The sequence below is a fragment of the Alligator mississippiensis genome, chromosome 3 (assembly GCF_030867095.1).
Source record: "Alligator mississippiensis isolate rAllMis1 chromosome 3, rAllMis1, whole genome shotgun sequence".
Lineage (NCBI taxonomy): Eukaryota > Metazoa > Chordata > Crocodylia > Alligatoridae > Alligator > Alligator mississippiensis.
The window spans coordinates 203,037,477-203,058,035 of record NC_081826.1 but is presented as its reverse complement, the minus strand read 5'-3'; the positions used below and the strand labels follow the sequence as shown (position 1 = coordinate 203,058,035).

At 39.2% G+C, this 20,559-nt stretch overlaps 1 protein-coding gene across 1 annotated transcript in view; it reads left to right on the top strand.

The window, feature by feature from the left end:
* KIF27 (kinesin family member 27) overlaps window positions 1-19,844 on the top strand; it is a 50,702-nt gene extending 30,858 nt beyond the window's left edge. Inside the window, exons 9-18 of the mRNA XM_006263728.2 lie at window positions 642-797; window positions 2,365-2,570; window positions 3,061-3,258; window positions 3,595-3,699; window positions 4,910-5,086; window positions 6,283-6,498; window positions 8,190-8,396; window positions 10,717-10,915; window positions 12,799-12,963; window positions 17,637-19,844. Coding sequence (XP_006263790.1) covers window positions 642-797; window positions 2,365-2,570; window positions 3,061-3,258; window positions 3,595-3,699; window positions 4,910-5,086; window positions 6,283-6,498; window positions 8,190-8,396; window positions 10,717-10,915; window positions 12,799-12,963; window positions 17,637-18,103 — 2,096 coding nt within the window. The 3' untranslated portion in view covers window positions 18,104-19,844. The remainder of the gene's footprint in view (window positions 1-641; window positions 798-2,364; window positions 2,571-3,060; window positions 3,259-3,594; window positions 3,700-4,909; window positions 5,087-6,282; window positions 6,499-8,189; window positions 8,397-10,716; window positions 10,916-12,798; window positions 12,964-17,636) is intronic.
* Window positions 19,845-20,559: the final 715 nt, after the last annotated feature.

Genomic DNA, 20,559 nt, shown 5'->3' with positions numbered 1-20,559 from the left:
ACAGTTGTGCATGTGCATGAGCAACATAAACAAGTTAAAGCACCCAAACTTTGACCCTGGATTAAGCAGGGGTAAAGTTGAAGCAGTTTTACTACACTTGTATTACTACAGGCTCATGCACAGATAACAGTTTACAGCATCACAACTGCTATGAATGACAGTCCAGAGTAGCTCCCCCTCCATATCTTTAGTCAACATCTTTTCTTCCCTCTCTTAATGGTGTCCCAATTTTGTTCTGCTTACTAGGCACAGTTAGTGTAATCCTATTCCACTCTGTTCAAATCCATGAAAAACAGTGAATGCAAAAGCTGGGTGGGTCCTCCACCTACTTGCTGCTTTTTGTGACTTAAGTTTTAGATGACAGAATGTAACAAAAATGACCATGTTAATTTTTTTAATGGATTTAAGCAACATGCAGTAGGATCACACTTAAGTACATAAGTCTACGTAAACACCTAAGAGATGGACCAGTTTCTGGACCTTCATTTGTAGTCTGTCCTACTTTTGTGCAGTTCATGACAAAAATTCCCTGTACACCCTTCCTTCTGATTTGCCTCCCAAATTCTAGGCACAGAATAGCCCAGAATGTTGTTCTCTGAATGTACAGTATGCGTCAGATCAGAATTGCTCCTATCTTTCAGGTGAAGAGATTGTTTGCATCCGGAAAAGTCAGGTATTAAATATGCAGAAGTTAAAGAATTTGGAACTAGGACTCACTGAAGCCAAGCAAAAAATGAGAGAACTTGAACTTAACATCAGAATGAAAGAGGAACTCATCAAAGAACTGGTAAAAACAGGTAACTGGCTTCCACAGAACAAGTTTGGATTAAAAATGTATATGAATAAAGCAAGCATAAGTAATGCAGAATTATATCTAATTGTCATGTTTTATGTGTGTTGGTATGTTTTCCTAATAATTATTTTTTCCACAAATGTATCTTCACTTTTATCCACATCACACCCTTTGGAGGAAAAGCCCTTCCTGAGCTTAGCTGTAGGACTACTTCATAGTAATTAAAACTCTCCCTAAATGTGTATTTTTAACTTGGCACATACCAGAAAATAGTTGCTGAGCAAAGATGTTGATAATAGTCATTATGTAGATGCAGATGAATGGGTTATACATACTATGTTTTGTCAAGAATGTGCTCTTTCTATGTTTGCCATCTTATTTGTACGTTGTGAACATGAAGGATGTCCACATACACTCCCTAGGAATTGCACCCTGACCTTGGAGGGAAAGCTTGTATGCTCCAATAACTATGAGAGTTTTGCTGGCATAAATTTTAACACTTGATAAGAACATGTATATTGGTTAAATTGTAGGGAACAGACAAAAAGCTGTCCACTGGCCAACTACTTGGAGAACTGAGTGACAGACTGACCACTTACTCTTATGTTCTTTTAGAAAAAACAAAAAAAGTCATTCAAGCAAAGAGCATGCCAGGGATAGTGGAGCCCTATTCATGCCTCAAATGTTGTCTGATGGCACAAGGAGGATTCAGATTAGGACTCCTATGTGTCTATTATCTTGACTCCAGGAAAGGAACGCTGACTTCATTCCTGTTTGGAAAGTGTCTGGGAATCTGTCAGTGTTTTCAGAAAGGATATATCTAATGATAAAAACTCCAGGCCCCTCTACATATGCAGGTAAAGGTGCAATGGGATCTATTGTACAATCTACACAATCATGCCTCCTGCCATGCCACATACCATCCCCCTGATCCTGGGCTTCCCCTGCACTGGCAAGAAGCAAGGTCCCAGGAGTGGGAGCCCTCTCAGTTGAGGGTGCTCCACACACCCCCTGCAACTGGGAGATGCAGCTGCTGCAATCTCCCAGCCTCGTGGGTACATGAAACCCCTGGGGACAGAAGATCTTGGCTACCATAATCAAGCCCCAGGGGCGAGGGGAGCCCCAAAATCTGGAAGACTATATCAGCTCCACACACCTCTGGGGCTGGGAGATCACAACCGTGTTCCAGTACAGGGAGGTATGCTGTCAAGACCCAGAGTTGGTAGCTGCTGGGGCTGGGAATTCCCTTAGTTGCAGGACTCTGCTACATGTGCAAATTCAAGCTCAGTAGTTATCAGCAATAAAATGAGTGCACATTTTCGAGGTCTAATTTTATAGCTGGTTGGAGCTTTTTCTGGCAAGATAAGTACTTTGCATGCATAGCTGGTCTCAGGGTAATTGTGCAATTAACCAGTTAATTGCATGATTCCTGTAACATGTAGGGAAACTTCCGTTAGACATATAATTAGGGATAAGATTTTCATGTGAAATTTAGAAATAATGGATGTTTAGTTATGTGCTCTGTGAAATACAGATATTGTTTGAACTGTTTGTAATATGATGTTTTTAAGGTAATGATGCTCAGTCTGTAAGCAGGCAGTATTCTTTGAAAATAACTAAATTGGAGCAAGAAGCTGAGCAAGCCAAAATGGAACTAGCTGAAACACAAAAGCAGCTTCAGGAGGTGGAGAACAAGGAGCTGAGAGATGTTGCTGAGAAAGCCAAGTTACAAAAAGAGTTCCGGAAGAAAATGGATGCAGCTAAGATGAAAGTGCAGGTAGTTTTGATCTTTGTCATTAAGGTTTATGAAATGCAGTTGTATGTATAGAGTGCAATTCTGTACTCCATTTCACCAATTTAAGCCAGTATAGCTCCATGGAACCAGCAGAATTACAGTAGATAGTTGGGTCCTTAATGTGCTGATATTTGACACTTTTGTGCCACTGTATCCCTATGCAAAAAGTGTATTTTCTTATTAGTGAATAGCATGGATGTGGTTTTATAATATTTTGTGTTGGTACTATGGAAGAACCTAGACAAAAAAAATATTTTAAATTGGTTATTAACTATCTGTCTTGCATCACTGGTCTTCTACTAAAATGTCACACAAAATTCCATATATGTGCAAATATAGGTATTTTTGTTAGTATCTAACTCATGTGATGTGCAAGACCATTTTAGTTGTATGTAACCTTGTTGTCCTAAGATGCATTTTTGCATCTCTAAGTTTTTGTGCTGTAAGACTGAAATGCACTATGTGAACTCAGGTTTTACAGAAGAAGCAGGAGGACACAAAGAAGCTGGCTTCATTATCGACCCAAAATGAAAGACAGGCAACAGAACTCGAGCAGAATGTGACTCATATGAGGCATCAACAAGCCCAGCTACAAAAACGATTACATGAAGAGAGTGAAAAAAAGAAACTTCTAGAGGCAGAGATTCAACGAGACCAGCAACAAATTAAAGCAAGTAATTTAATTTCTCTGTTGGATAAGATTTTGCCTCTTTTTACTTTCTCATAGGCCATGATATATTGCTGTAAGATGTCTGAGAAATACAAGGAATGGGTTTCAAGACAGGCAAACTAAAGTAGGGGGTATGTGTGTAATATTTTCCCTTCAATTTTACTATTACAATTTACATCTTTCTCTTCAGGCTTTTTTATTTATGACCCACTCTCTATCATTAAAATACAATGTCATTGATTAAATTAAAATGTAATATTCCTACAGGGACTCTCTGACAAATAACAGTAGATATGGTAACAAAAGACTGAACAAGTGCTCTATTCTTATTTACAGGAACTTCAGCTAAAGATGGAACAACAGCAGAAGATTCTCAAACTCAAAAATGAAGAGATTGCTGCATTTAAAAAGAACTCCACAGGTACTCCACAGCAACTTCAGGTAGCTATTCAGTTCCAGATGTGTTGGTCCTAGCAAGGAAGAATCTTCTACTGTAGTACCTGATTAGTTTTGAGGGATTTGAAGACAGATTCTCTTCCCTGACTAGCAGAGAATGCTACAAAAGAAAAAATGTAATTAAACAGACATGAAACAAACACATACAAAAAGTATAATAGAAAAATGTCATTTTAAGTGTTACGCTAGGTACCAGCGGATCATCTCTTCAAACATTTTCCTTTACTAGTTTCAACTTCTTTATCTACCTATTTGTCATCTTTATCAAATTCATCATTTATCTCTTTCTTTCACCTCCATTTGAATATTGAGTCAACACTTAATTTGCCATTTTCTTCTCTGATCTTAAACTGAAGCTTGCTGCTGCTGAGAAGTTGCTGAAGGCTTTTGAATGGAGGACTGATCAGTTTCATTCTGTGCCTGCAGTAATACATCCAAGTGTTAAAAAAAAAATCTGCTACTGTAGCTACAATACAAGCAAGACAAACTTTTTCCACCACACTGAAAGAGCAAGCTTTTTATTCATCTGATGGGGATTGTACGCCACAGTGTTTTATGACTGATTGGGACTGGGATGTTTCTTGCCTTATACCATATTTACTTGCATACCAGAATCATCTTTTTCCCAAAAGTCAGCCCTCCAAAATTGTGCTGCATTTAAGATGGAAAGCTGATTTTTTTTGCCAAAATACAAACATGAAGTAATAGAAGCATCAAGACACTGCTTCAGATGGCTGCCAGCTTCCTTCTCTCTGCCAGCAAGCAGGAGGGGACACTTACATTAACCTTTTCACAGACACTCTCAGAATGAAAGTAGTGTTTCGCTGAGTGTTTGCTTGACAGAATGAACAAAAGTGTTAATTCGAATGCACTGACAAGGCATGTAGAATAGGTATTTAAAATAGGACTGTTCTATCAAAAATGGGAGGCTTGGCAGAAACTAGTAAACTTGGCAATATACTGCTGCTTTTTCCAAATCAGTCCTGCCAAAATTTCTTAATGTTCCTGAGTTCAAAATCAAGAATCAGCTACGCAGTTACTATTTACACTAAATTAATTTTGGATTAAGTTACAGAAATCTGAAATTAAGCTAAAATGTATTTTTCTTGATAAGTAAATACTGTAGGTGGAAAATGTCTTCAGCAAAGAGATGCTTATAAGTCTTATTATTTATATTTCCTTACGTTTAATGTAGGAACTGGAAGAACAAAAGAAATGGTTGGATGAAGAACTAGAAAAAGTTTTGAATCAAAGGCAAGAGTTAGCACAACTGGAAGAAGATTTAAAGAAAAGAGAAGCTATCATAACCAAGAAAGAAGAATTATTTCAAGAGAAGAGTCATTTGGAAATCAAGAAACTAAGATCTAGCCAGGTGATTAATGATTTATTTATTATAATCTGTTATGATAACAATGAGTGCCCAGGTGAGAAGTAAATTACAAAGCTGCAGCAGGGGATTCAGGCAAGCTGTCTTCTGTGATTGATGCTTACATTGATTCATTATGCAATGTTGGCTGAATCAGTTTATCTCGGTCTCAGTTTCTCCACATCTATTTCCCTGTCTTTAAAATGGGAATAATGTATAATAATGACATCATTCACCTTCGCTAAAGACATGCTTTGTGTTTTAGAGACAAAATGTCATGGAATGTAACAGGGGCGCCTGCCCTGATACTGGAGATATGGTAAAGGGGCAGTGATGCCTTTAAGGGAAACTATGTTTTTCATGTTAACTGAAAGAGGCAGAACTTAGCCACCACATAACCCAGACTCCTGGGGCTGATGGCAGTCTGGTTTAGGCTACAAAACGAGAAGGTGCTCCTGAGAGGACTGCAGTGGTCTGTGGCACGGGGACTGAGTGAGGCAGGGAGAATCTGTAGTGGTGTTGGGGAGACTCCTGAGAACCCTCTGAAAGGGTGCAATGTTGCGGGGGGCTTTTGAAAGGCCCAAGGACTCCAAGGAACTGCTGGAGGGTCTAAGAACTCCATGAGAGCTGCTGCTGATTAAAATACTGACTTGGTTATCTAAGTACCACCTTCCAAGGCATGACAAGAGAGGTTGTTAAGTTCCCACAGAAGGAAGCGGACTGGGGTTGACCACCAGGGAGTGGCAGTCTACCTAAAGAAGCTTAGGCCTGCTACAATATGTACAGGCGATTAAATATTTACTTAAAACTTGGCTGATCCCTTTGCAAATTATAGAGCGAGGAGAAAATAATTTGGCCTTTATTTATAATGACAATGAATGGAAGGTTAAAAATAGATTTCTTCATCTATAGCAAGTGTCGCCATAACTGGTTATGACTAGTTCTTCATTTAATGTTATGTCTGAGATTTATTCACTCATTTTATTTAAATTAGATAATTAGTAGATAAGGTGTCCTGTCCAGTGGGATTGGAGTGCCATTGTGCTTGGAGTGAGGTAGACACAGAAAAGAATTCCTGCCCTGAAGGAACTGCAGTTTTAAGCTATGTACATTTTAGTTAATTAATAATTTCATGAAGAGTATTTGTGTTTTAGATGAATGAGGATTTTTTTTTGTTTTGGGTGGGATTTGATGTTTTTTAGGCTTTAAACACAGATAGCTTGAAATTATCTACGCGCTTGAGTATACTGGACCAGAAACTATGTGATAAAAGTGTGCAGCTTCAGAATGTCACCACTGAAGGCAAGAGAGAAATCTTGGAAGAAATTCAAGTTCTCCAGAAGGAAAGGGATCAGTTGCTCAGAAGAAGAAATAGCGTAGATGAGAAACTTAAGGATGGTAGAGTGTTGTCAGCTGATGTAAGTAAACAGTAAAATAAATACAGCAATTATTCAACAGTATATAGACCAAAATTGAGAATTTTGTCATTGTTACAGCAACATTCAAATAAAGTACTACAATAGTAGCTTCATTTTCCAGGTAAAAAAGTTCAGGTTATGAGATGATCTGGTCCCATTGGTGTCTGTTATCTATGGCTTTATTGTTTTTCTTCCTTGAACCCACAGTATTTCTTCTTTCTAGGTGGAAATCAAGATTCTGCCTTTTAAAACTGAATAAGTGTGTCAAACCTATGCAAACCCTATGCATCCCCATGAATGTGCATGTGCTGGGGTCCGCATTTTTCATGGGACAAATAGCAGACTTGGCAATATACTGCTGCTCTTTCCAAATCAATCCTGCCAAAACGTCTTAATTTTCCTGAGTTCCAAATTAAGAATTAGATACAAAGTTAGTATTTACACTAAAATAATTTTGGATTAAGTTACAGAAATCTAAAATTAAGCAAACAAATATATGCTGCTGCTATTTGTCCTCAGGCACGCTCCTGTACACATGGTCCGATGCTTGGCAAAGTGACCTGGGTGGGCTAGGGGAGGCTGAACCCAGAACCTGTGCTGAACCCAGCAGCCTTACCTGGGGTGCTGGGCCTCCTGGGGCAGCAGTAGCACCGAGCTGGCTGCTTGGAGCCTGGTCAACAACCAGAGTATGGCTCTGGTGAACCAGGCTCCCTTTCTGAAGGCGCACACTGCTTTTTTCATTGCCAGTTTTTTTGACACCGGGATTTTCTGGTGTCAAAAAAACCTACCACACTGTAAATTAGCAGCACGGCAAACACTTGCACACGTGCCACATGCAGTTTGCAGCAGCTCAAACTGCTTTGAGGCACCGGAAACTGCATGTGCACACTTGTAAAGACATGTCCCCTTGCATTAGTTAAATCTCTCAAATAACACCTTGTGTCAAATCAGCATAATTTTCCTATACATATAAGGCCTTAGAGTTGACTAGTAGTTTCCAGAGAAATTTTGCTTAGGATTGGTCAGCTGGAGACACTCGTTGCAAGTTTTTGATGTCTTCTCATCAGAACCCAAAATACATCACCTCCATGATGAGGAGCTGATATCTGTCATGGGAACTGAGATGCATTATGCAAAGAAGGTATATTGCTAAGGACTGATCAGTATAATTATGTTAAGCTTAAGTGAAATAGGTCCTATGTACTGCATGCAGACTTTTTGTGGACCCTCTACCAAGTGGGAAACTTAAAAACTTACTGAAAAAGAGAAATACTTCAACTTGGGACTATTATTTTTCCTCAGTGGCCGTGTCTACACAAGACGATGACCACATAGTTGTTACTGTGCTGGCATTTACTACTTGCATAATCAAGTACTAAATGCCTGCACAGTAACCGGCATTACTGTGCAGTAGCGTCCCGGCATGTTTGCCTAGTGACACTTACTGCTCAGTAGCTCATTACTACTGCGCAGTAGCATCACATCATGGTTCATGCCCGGCGATGCTCCTGCACAGTAGTCACAAGCTACTGCACAGTTAGTATCTCGTGTAGACGTGGCCGGTATCTAATACATTGCATGTGTTTCTGTCGGGTCAGTCTCCCACTCAATGTAAATCAATTTACATTGAGTGTACAGTTGTTTTCTTGCATATCTCTTAAATAAAAAGCTGATATCTGCTTTTATTTTAGGAAGAACATGTCCTTTTCCAACTGGAAGAAGGGATTGAAGCCTTGGAGGCTGCTATTGACTATAAGAATGAAAGTATTCAGAATCGCCAACACTTGCTCAGAGCTTCATCTCAGATTCTTTCCCAGAATGAGGCCAATGTAATGGGAAAACTAATTTCCCTGTCTGCTGTTGATCTCAGAGCTATCCTTTGCAAGTACTTCAACAAGGTTTGTGGTAGCTGATGAATAACATAGCACTGGATCTTACTGTTCAATGGTAATAGAACAAAGTCCTCCAAATTTTTCAGAGCCTCATGGTTCTTTCCCAAAACAAGGGCAGGGGTGTGAACTGAATCTGTCTTTTCAATACAGACTGCTCAGGATCAAAACTCTCCTGTATTGCATTGAATATCATGCAATCTTTATTCACTGCTGTAAATAGGCTATTCATAGGTCAGGTTTGTCTATTTCATTTGAGATGTCACCAACCTAACAGTGTTTGGTTTTAGTTATGGAAGCGAGGATTCTCTTGAAGGCTCAGATCAAGTGTAGTTATCTGATATAGGTATTGTTTTCCAGCTAAGAAGAAATACAAAACTTTAACAAATAATAGTGAAAGGATTTTACAATCTTCTGAGAATGCTAATTGTTATCAGTGCTCTTTGAATCTACTTACCTGTGTCCCTTATTCTTTTCTGCACCCCAAAAGAACAACAGTAGTGTTCTTTGTAAATAGATAAATGTGATTATGGCTTTTTATTTGATTTATATGCTGCCCTTCCCAAAAAAGGCTTAGGGTGGTTTACAATAGAAGAGAACAAACTTCTAAAAGCAGAATAAAACATTAAAATAAGATAGTATACCTAAACAAATTCCCCCCAAAATACAGAATAATCCATCCCATCCCATTCATTCCTGCTCAGCTGCTTCTAATCTAGGAAAGAGAGCTCCCCAACCCAGCCTTACTTCTCATCCCCAATTCACTGCCTCTGTAAAATATAATTTCCCCCCGCTTTCCTTTCCATCCCTTTCAACTCCTACTCCCTTGCCTCTCCCCTTCCTTAATGTCACTCTCATGATTCTGCAACCCCGCCTTCAGTTTCAGCCACCAAAGATTTTGCCCTCAGTAGCAGGACAAATGGGCAGCTCATTTCTTCTGATCTTTTTTTTATCACTTCAATTCTTTGCTTGGTTTTGAGCAGTGGCATCTTCACTACATCTTGTCTCTGCTTTCCTCAGCTGAGGATTTACCAGCACATTGAAATGTTATAATCATCTGGGGTTGTTACTGTTAAGTGCCAGTCCTAGCTGGTAGAGATGATCAGTAGATGAATGAACACTGCTAGGAAATGTCAAGTGCAATGATGTTTTGGATATTTACAGGTCTTTAGTATGATAGTAAAATCTGGCTGCAGACAGACTTTTTGACCCTTGGTTGAGCAACATGCTGTGCTGGGATCAAATGTTATTTTTTAGTTTGAGCAATTGCTGGGTTTTAATCTGGAATCTAGCAGCTAAGCAAGTCTTTTGGCTAAGGCATATGTGAATGGGTATAATGTATGTAGCCTATTACCCTAGTTCGTTGTCATTGCTACTAGCTGTTTCTTAAGATTGTATGTGCTAAGGGTAGATCAAAAGAAAGGGTTTTCCATTTTTTTGAAGAACTCTACTGCCTTGAGTTGAGTGGTAGAGGCTAGCTCTAGCTGATGGTTTATATTAAAATTACTAGCACTAAAATTAATAACTGTGGCCTGGTGTAACTACATAGTTTTGCCCACAGAGCTCATGTTCTGCAGCTAAAACTGTAAGTGGATATACAAACACTGTTTCCTGGTGGCAAGCAGAACAGTATCAGCTCCGTAAGTGACAGCAGGCTTCCATTGGGAAGCTGCCAGAGAGTGTGCATAGAGGTGCCTGTTCTTTGCCAGCTGCTGCAGTCCTTTTTACATGTGAGGCCTGCATAGATACCTTGTGCACCCTGCTGGCAGATCTGCTACTGTAGAGCTGGGTGAGGCTGCCAGACCCTGCATTGGTGTCTATGTGACTGTCTGCTGGTGGAAGGCTTGTAATGCAGACAGTTAACACCTTTTAAGTTCTAAGTTAACATTTTTAAGCTCTCACTTAACATTTAGTGTAAGTCTGAGATAAAAAAGCAGTACCTACCTCTTTTATTACAGGTTTTAGTAAAAGCAGGAAGACAACATTGTATCAACTTTTATTGTATTCTTATTATTAAGGTTATATGGATATTTTTTGCAAAATATGAAAACTTAGTTTCCAAAATGAAATTCTGCATTCTAGTGCATTGTCACTTTCACTTTTTGGTATGGATGTGTAATCTAGGCCATTTTGTTTCCAAAATACTTGTGGCTTATAAAGACATTGTTTGTGGGTATATAAATACTGTTTTCATTAATCTATTTGTTTCCAGTCAAGCATTAAAATAAAATATGCAAGATCATCTTTTTATTCAAAACAGTATCAGATCATTAATCAAATCTGTTTCCATGTCTAGGGATGGTTTTTAAGATTCTAACATTTTTATTAGGTTGTTGGCCTACGTGAGGCTGAACGTAAGTTACAGCTGCAGACTGAAGAGCTGGAGATGAGGGTCACAGAACAAGATAACATAATCCGTGAACTAGAATCTGTACTTGAACACCTAAAGCTGCAGTGTGATAAGCGACTCACCCTACAGCAGAAAGAACACGAACAAAAGATGCAGTTAGTATTGCATCATTTTAAAGGTATTTACTTCTTTTGGAGCCAGTTGTACTATTACACCAAAAAGAAGTATTGTCTTTTAGCTAAAACTTCATGCTTGATACATATGTTTGAGTAGTCATAGTTTGCTGTGCAATTTTATTAATTCTGCTCTCTGATAGGATGCATGTCCTTTGTAAAAGAATATTAAACGTTAAAGTTTAATATGAGACACAACAGATTAAGTAATAACCTTTTTAAAATGTGGAAGAATTCGCTGCTGTTAATAAAAATGTAAGGACTGAGTCTCGCCTGTTTAATTATAAAAATAGCCAGTTCCATTAAAGTTGATTATCAGAAGTAGGTGCTGACTGACCTGAGGTACTGACTAACCTCTAACTTGAGCCCCTTTAGATGTACTTATCTTGTTGTAGAATTTTCTGGGATCTTTTTTTCATAGGTGGTGCTGGGCACCAACACCACCTTTATTTGTGAGTACCTTAGCACCTTAAACTCAGACCCCATTATTATATTGTACCCCCAGAATCAGTGTCCATTTGCATGGAACTAGGTTTGGTTTTTTTTAATAAAAAGAACAGGGCTTGATCCAAAGTCTATAAACTATGGGAGAAGAGTTTGGGGTTCAATGCTTTAAGGATGCTTTACTTCTCCTAGTAAGTATCATGTACTATACCTTCAGTTCTCGGGACAGAGCTGACATTTTGGAAGACTGTCTTTTGAGAGAGAAGGGAACCTTCTTTATATACAAGGTTTTTTTTAAGACCAACATTTACATTTTTATATGACCATTGAATTATCTCTCTTCATCAGTTTAGATGACAGTTTATTCCAGGAAATGTAAGAATGCTCTGAAAAAGCATTCAAAGGGTGTCTGAAAAAATATACAGATACTTTAATCATCAAGAATACAAAGACATATTGATTGACAGTGCCAAGTGCAGTTTCCTTAGAAATCAAGAAGTATAATTTACAATGTAAGTGACAATAGATTTAAAAAAAAGACCACCATTGACATCTACGCACTTACAGCTGAAAACACAGCACAATACTTGTGTGCGTGTACATTTTTTTTTCTTTTTTGAGACCACTGTCTATTGCATGTCCTACTTTGTAATTAGTCAAAGTGGTCAAAAGAAAAAGTATAATTATGCAAAAGCTCACTTTGAAATATAAAATTACAAAAAATAATATGCAAATACTGTCAAAGTGGATCTCTTTAAGATCATCTTATTAAGATAAAGTAAGAATCCCTGTTTCCTGCTGAGCGCAGACTACTGTAGCCTGCTAAAGACTGCTAATAAGCCAACTTCAAAATATCTTTGTGTGCATGTCTGGATTTGTATTATTTGAACATATATAATACAAACATTATATAAGCAGTGCATGTCTAGATTTATATTATTTGAACACGTGTAATATAAACATTATATAAACAGTACAAACGCCTCTTAAATATGCACTGAATATGTACAGTATTAAGTGCAAGTAATTTGGAATACAGCCATAGCAATGTGTCACAGAATTGGAACCCTAGACATACTAATAGTAAACAAAACCACCCAGAAGGATTCTGGCAGAGATAAACTAGACATTCTTTATATAGTTGATTTAATTAATTTTCATGGCATAGTCCAACTGTCTCTGGTCTTTAGTACTTTATGTTCTATTGATATAAAATGAACTATAAGAAATATAGTCTGATTTGATTTATCTATGATTAGACTTGCTGCTACAATGGGTGACTTAGTTATGTAGTACAATACCAGTTAAAATGTATTAATTTAAAACTTCTTGAAGCAAACTGCTAATGAGATGTAGGATGTCATCTGTCCAGCTTTGCATTATCTCCTTTCACTTTTATACACAAAAATATGTGCCAAAGCTGAAATTAACTTTGTTGTCTTAGAACAAGACGGTGAAGGAATTGCAGAAACCCTTAAAATGTATGAAGGTAAAGTCCAGCAACTGGAAAAAGACTTATTTTTCTATAAGAAAACCAGCAGGGATCTAAAGAAGAAAGTGAAGGAACTGGTAGGAGAGCCATTTCATCAGCTGTTGGCACCAACTAAGTGTATGTATTTTAGCATTAGAAAGTAGATATAATTTTTTGAAGTGTGTTCAGTGGAAAACATGAGGTCTTTAGCTTTTCACCTTTGAGTAGATTTGATCAAAATAGTGCTCCCATTATTTCATTTTTAACTGAGCAAAGTGTTATCCATAAAAACTTATTGCATCACCCCTCTAAAGTGGAAGAAGGTGTTTGCTTCTAGATGCAGCAGTTGGTAATACATCAAAGCTTTAACACTAAATTTTATCTATATGTATATTTTATCTATAATTTTATCTAATTTTATCTATATCTAATACTTTGATCTGCTCTTTTTGGATTCTAAGGCAGATTGTCAGTCACTGTCTCAAACCACTAGAGTTTGTAGAACTCCCTCCTTTCTTATCTGATAGCTTTCAAATGATATTGTAACTGACTCTACTGGAGGTTGTTGTTGAGTGAATACCAGCCCGTTTTGTAAATATGTGGTAGCCAGTTGTGCATACCAGTAACTCCAAGGCAAGTCCCATAGCTTCTTTAAGCACTTGGCTGTGCAGGTATTATGTGTTGAAAGGTACCCCATGGAGTGTCACACAGTTCTAATAAATAGAAGACTTTTTTCCTAACAGCAGAAAACATGCAGATATGCCGGATGCCGTGGTTTATACACTGCAGACAAACACATTCTTGTATTTTATCCCATACAACAAACACTAAAATATAATACACACCTTTGCTTTTGAAAGGCAAAATGAAGAAAAAAAGATGTTTCCTTGTAGTAAGTAATAGAGTAGCAGTAGCTAGGGAGCTTAGCCTGCTCATTGTTCTGCTCCATGTAGATCCTTGCTGATCTTACTTTTCATCTTACCCAATAAACAGAAGAACTTGTTCTTACCATATTTTTCATATATAATGTGCACTCCAATTTCCAGCAGCTGGTTTTTGTGGAAAAGGTATGTGTAACAGTGCCGCAGCCGCAACACGGTTACTAAAATGAGGGAGCAGCTGCCAGAGATGAAGACATCTGGAAAATCAACGAATAACCCCAGGGCAGCCAATACAGAGCCAGGAAAGTGAAATAAAGGGGGGAGGAAACTTCCCAAGGTTGCCTTCAGGCACACATTCGCAAAGAGGAACCAGAAGGGACAACACTCCTAGACAAAATTGGGAGTTTTGAGGGGAAGTGAGACGTCCTTCCCTGGATTGCGTCGTACCTGGAGAAGACAGCCTCGGCGGTGAGTTATAAACGGAGCGGCGGCGCGAAAGCTCCCCCGCAACTCTGAGGGCTCAGCGTGGGGATTCCCCGAACGAGGGGCAAGAAGAGGAAGGAAGGGGCAGAGAGGGAAAAGTGCGAAGAAGCCTCGACATTGCCGGTAGCCCCTGTAACCCCGATCTCACTCCGGAGGGGGAAGGGGAAGCCAAGATGCCAGAAAGTGAAAGGAAAGGAAATTGACGAAGTTGCGCTTTGCAAGCCGGCACAAGCCACAGCCGGGGAATCCCGATATCGGCGTTAACCAGCCGCTAATTGCCTTGTTAGCGGCTGATTATTGAGGAACAAGCCAACCAGTAGCTCTGCGTTACTCCCAGACGGCAGACACTGAGAACCCCACGGCGACCCTGGGGGATTCACGTTTAAAGAGAAAGAGAGAGAGCCAGACTAACTTTAATAAAGCACTTATAATTAAGACCTGACCCACATGTTCATTACCGGGGTACCGGTATCTAACAACTGTTCCCCCCCCAAAAAAATTGTATGTAGATCAAGTCGTGGCAGGCGGGAATTGGGGGAGCTATCAGAGAAACGGGTACCCAGGACGGACGCTCGGTCACAGCATGCATTGTATATAAGAAAATATAGTACAGGCACTCCTCACTTAACGACCGAGTTCCATTCCTGAGACTAGGTTGTTAAGCGAATTGGCCGATATGCGAGGAGCCTCCCCTTGATGCTGCGTGCCTTGGCTTGAGATGCCGTGCTGACGCCGCGCTGCCATTTCCACAATACGTTTCGTACAATACTGACTGCTCGGAGAGCTGGTCGTAAGTCCACGCGGTCGTTAAACAGGTAGGTCGTTAAGTGAGGAGTACCTGTAGTTCTTAACTTGGCCGTATAGTACAGCCTGGTAGAGAGTGAACCAAAAATCACCCTGGGAGACTTCTGAAGCATAAGACCTAAGACAAGAAGGGGTGTCCTATCTTAAAATTACAGGACAAGTAATTGTCCTTGATACCTAACTGCACAGATTTCAGCCTCTTACAATTAGCTTTGGGGGTGGTGGTGATACAGTTTTTGTCATCTTGTTTTACTGGTTGCTTCATGTCTCTTGCTTTCAAGCAACTCTCCCTGGTCTTCCCTCCACAACTTTGGGTAACACAAACCCTTAAAAAGAGGCATTGTCTACACTGGCTCCACACTGGTCTTGGGGCTATCTGCCTATCACTCCTAGTTTACATCCTCCAGCCCCAGAAATACAGCAGTGATGACATTCTGGGGATGTCATAGAGTCATAGATGCTAGGGTCAGAAGGGACCTCAGTAGATCATTGAGTCTGACCCCCTGCATAGGCAGGAAAGAGTGCTGGGTCTAGATGACCCCAGCTAGATGCTTATCTAACCTCCTCTTGAAGACCCCCAGGGTAGGGGAGAGCACCACCTCCCTTGAGAGCCCATTCCAGACCTTGGCCACTCTAACTATGAAGAAGTTCTTCCTAATGTCTAGTCTAAATCTGCTCTCTGCTAGCTTGTGGCCATTATTTCTTGTAACCCCCGGGGGCACCTTGGTGAATAAAACCTCACCAATTCCCTTCTGTGCTCCCGTGATGAACTTATAGGCAGCCACAAGGTCGCCTCTCAACCTTCTCTTGCGGAGGCTGAAGAGGTCCAGGTGCCCCAGTCTCTCCTCACAGGGCCTGGCCTGCAAGCCCTTAACCATACGAGTGGCCCTTCTCTGGACCCTCTCCAGATTATCCACATCCCTCTTGAAGTGCGGCGCCCAGAATTGCACGCAGTACTCCAACTGCGGTCTGACCAGCGCCCGATAGAGGGGAAGTATCACCTCCTTGGACCTATTCGTCATGCATCTGCTGATGCACGATAAAGTGCCATTGGCTTTTCTGATGGCTTCATCACACTGCCGGCTCATGTTCATCTTGGAGTCCACTAGGACTCCAAGATCCCTTTCCACTTCCATTCCACCCAGCAGGTCATTCCCTAGGCAGTAGGTATGCTGGACATTTTTCCTCCCTAGGTGCAGCACTTTGTATTTCTCCTTGTTGAATTGCATTCTGTTGTTTTCTGCCCATATGTCCAACCTGTCCAGGTCTGCTTGTAGTTGTTCCCTGCCCTCCGGCATGTCCACTTCTCCCCACAGTTTTGTGTCATCCGCAAACTTGGACAGAGTACACTTCACTCCCTCGTCCAAGTCGCTGATGAAGATATTGAAGAGAATCGGTCCTAGGAGCCCTGCGGGACCCCACTGCCCACACCCTTCCAGGTCGATACCGACCCATCCACTACGACTCTCTGGGTGCGACCCTCTAGCCAATTCGCCACCCATCGGACTGTGTAGTCATCTAAGTCACAGCCTCTTAACTTGTTTACCAGTATGGGGTGGGATACTGTATCGAAGGCCTTCCTGAAGTCTAAGTATACGACATCAACCCCTACTTCTGCGTCCAGGGGTTTTGTAACCTGGTCATAAAAAGAGACTAGATTAGTCAGGCATGATCTACCTGCTATGAACCCATGCTGGTTTCCCCTCAGCATAATTTGTCCTGTCGGGCTCTCGCAAATGTGAGCCTTGATAATTTTTTCGAAGACTTCGCCTAGGATGCAAGTGAGACTGACTGGCCTATATGTCATTTCCCTCTGCTTTCAAAATCTGTATCTGTCCTGCTTGATCCTTGCAGAGTGGGGCATCCTCAGAGCATTCTTACATTCTGGATCTGGAATATGCAAAGCGAGAGTGGGTGGGCAGGACTTACTTTTCAATGGCAGTCTTGGGAACAACACGAGTCCATTTCGGCATATCCAGAGGTCTGATTCTAATGTGTGGGTAGAATTATTTTAGAGGTGTTTAGCTGGCAGGCAAGTGCATATTTTGAGACAAGAATTTCTTCAAACACTGGACCTAGCCAAGTAATCAGACAAAAATATTTTCTATCTTTGCCAGAAGTAATACAGTTAGTTCACTATTTTTGTAATGTTAGTTTAAATATTGTGCTTACTTTTCATTTGTTCTTGGATTTACCATTATTCTATTACACAAACACCTGTTTTTCTGGCAACTTTTTGACCCACATTTAAAAAGGAAGTGTAGAAATGCATAGGTACACTTTAAAACAAGACATGCAGAATTGTGTGTTTTCCTGCATAGCTAAGCACATTTTGAAAATTTGGCCCTTTTATAATTTAGTTGCGTGTTTCAGGGTCATCTGGAAGTACAGTGTCAAAATTAAAACGGTGAAAAACTTTGTATAAGTGTTACAATTAGAAGTAACAGTCTTATATATGAGATAATTAGTTGCATTGTGAATAATTATTATTATTATTGTTATAGAAATTTTACATACTTAATCTCATTACTGTCCTAAAACTGATTCCTAGATAATGTTCAGTAAAATAATGATGCTTCTTTGACTGAAATACCAATGAGCATTTTATCTTAACCATTTGCTTCCTGGGAAATTTTATTTTAGGTCATTGTGCTGGTGACAGGACATTGAGCCAAGATGAAGCAGAAGTCTCTTCAGAAGAAGTCAAATGCATATCAAAGACTGAAAGTAACAATCAAAGAGGGATATTTAAAGAAATTGACAAACTAGCAAGTAATTTAAGACCATGGCAGAATTCATACAAGCCTGGAGAAGAAGTTGCAGAGAGAGGACACAGCAGAAGATGTTTCTCAAGTAGTGAAAACAGTATAGGAACAGATGAAGTACAGCCTTCAAAATCTTATTCTCAGCTATTCTCTCATCCTCAGACAGTTGAGATACACAAGGAAGTACAAGGAATAATAACCCCAATAAAATTATCTCGCCGAGAACTACGTCATATCCCTGCATCTGAAGTATCTTTGAGGCGATCTAGCCTTGCAGCTGGTGTCAGTTCCGTTGCTGCAGATTCCTTTGATATCTCCAGAAAATCTGATGATTTTAAGAGATAGTTATTCTGTGCCTTTAACAACACATGCTACTGAAACCACTGATAAGGTTTCCTTTATTCTTATCTGGCAGAATTAGCAGCTGGAATAAACAAACAATTGTTTTTACAGTTTTAGGCACACCACCAGCAAGTTGTTACACACATGTTGTTTCAAAATCACAACCACCAGGTACTGGCACACTATTTCAGAAAAGCTTGTTACCCTTAGGGAAACTAGTTAAATAATGTTTATATTTCTTGGTATTTTTACAATCACTTTAAGAGTACTTTCACATTTTGCAAAATTTGCATTGCACTAATGAAGTCAATAGTTGTCAAAGACCAAGATAATTTAATTTTTCTGGCTTAAACACACACAAAGGCATACCTAATTCTGTTAGAGGCATAGCACAAAACTTGAAAACTTGGCTACTAGCCCTTCACCTATTATTTCAATGATTTCCTGAGCAATTCTATGCATCTTATACATCCTATGCACGATCAGAATTGGCATCTAAAACCAATTATTTGCTCTTGGAAAGGAACATGAAAATATTCACTCTGTTTTCTCAGTATTTAATTGCTCTTATTTTAAGAGTTTATACCACGTGAGCTAAATGCTTAAGTCTTCTACTTTACAAGGAGACTTTACATGTATTTTACACTATATGAACCTTCTTAAGGCATTTGTGCAAGAGAAGTGTTAATCTTATTTGTGAAATTAACACTGAATTCACATTCCTTTTGTGTTGTTGTTGTTTTATAGTTTTAATATAGGACTTGCACTTATGCAGCTTTGAAGTGTAATGTTTATGTACTACTGAAATGATAAAATATGGCATCAAACTTAGCATCTTTAGGTAAGCCAAGAGACAGTTTAATGCAGTCACTTAACATTCACCACTTTTCATTTAGAAGGAAGTGTGAATCATTCTTTTAAGTTACAGATCTGTTTCGGAGCAGACTCCCCAGGCCTGTGGTTTATAACTGCTTGTTATTATCTTATTTCTTAGTCAAAATATTCAATATACATCTATTTGTGACAAGACTGTGATATTTGACAAAGAAGCTGGTTAATAGATGAGCTGACTTGAAGCCAGGAGTCATGTTTTTTTAAAAAAATTGCTAAGTATTTTTCACCTCAATTCATATTTAGACTCTTAAATATAATAAATGCCCTGATTTTCAAGGGTGCCAAGTGCTCCTTGTTTCAAAACTTTAAAATCAGGCCACTTTAAGTGTCTAACAGTAAGCACTCCTATTTTACAGTTTTGGCCTGAATTATTTGCTGCACTTAACAAGAGTAAATTGTTCTAGTCTAAACTGAGTTTACTTTCTGATATCTCTTAGAGAAGGCCTCCTGCATATGGCACATGACCACTGATTACAAGAACGCCATTAAAAACCTGTTTACAAAGCAAATTTGACCCTGTCAGGAGATCATGTTCCAACATGATAGTACCTTACCATTTTAGTTTTAGTCTTTTCTGCATAGTTTGCACAAAACTTCATTAGAAATATATTAATGAGCTGTTTTAGAGCCCTGCAAATTAAGGATAATTGCATCCTTATTAATTCAACTTCGTTATTTCCCATTATGACATTGAATTGTAATCCATGGGAATTGGAGGATTTTGTATTTGTTTTGGATATTTTTACTATAATGTAAGTATAAATTGTGAGTCTTACTATTGTTTTTTTATTAATATAATATTCATATAACAATGCATGTTGTCTAAAGCAATAAACAAAAAGTAAACATATTCAGCTTTTTTCTGGTCTTTTACAACATTTTAGTATCAGCTATGTGAAACAACTCTTGAAGGGACAGAAGGTGTAGTATTATCATATACCTCAAACTACCCTATTAGCTGCTATTTAAATAGATCTGGGTTGGTCTTGCTTTGTATTTTATACATTTGAAGTAAAACTTGCCCTTGCCTAAAACACTCTAAAATGTATGAAAGATTATTTGGTCATGAGAAGGTATCACTAGCTGCTCTTGAATTTTATGTAGGATTGGAAGGCTTATCAGGCCAGGTACAGACATTACACTTTTACTGGTAGGTGATCAGAAACTGATCAGTACCCTTAACAGAAGTTTAGCATACATAGACTGGTTTAAAAATGGCGGAACCTAGTCCAAGATTTGCACGCTCTGCCTCTCCCCCATCCAAGGGGCAAACATGTGTTCTGCTTGCTACTGAACTAAACTACACCGCTTATATTAAACCACATAATTTAGATCGAGTCCACCTCAGGCTTTTTGAATGTCTGTACCTAGCCCTAAGGATAATGGATAAAATCACTTACTCACAGTGATCAGACTTTTTCCACTATCTCAAAGGTTTATTTTCTGCCTACTTTGTAGTAGAATTGTTTCTACATTATGCATGATGTATTCATGTATAGTCAAAGCTAGATACATACATATATACATGCATATGTATTGAATGGCTATATGCTAGATCAGGGGTG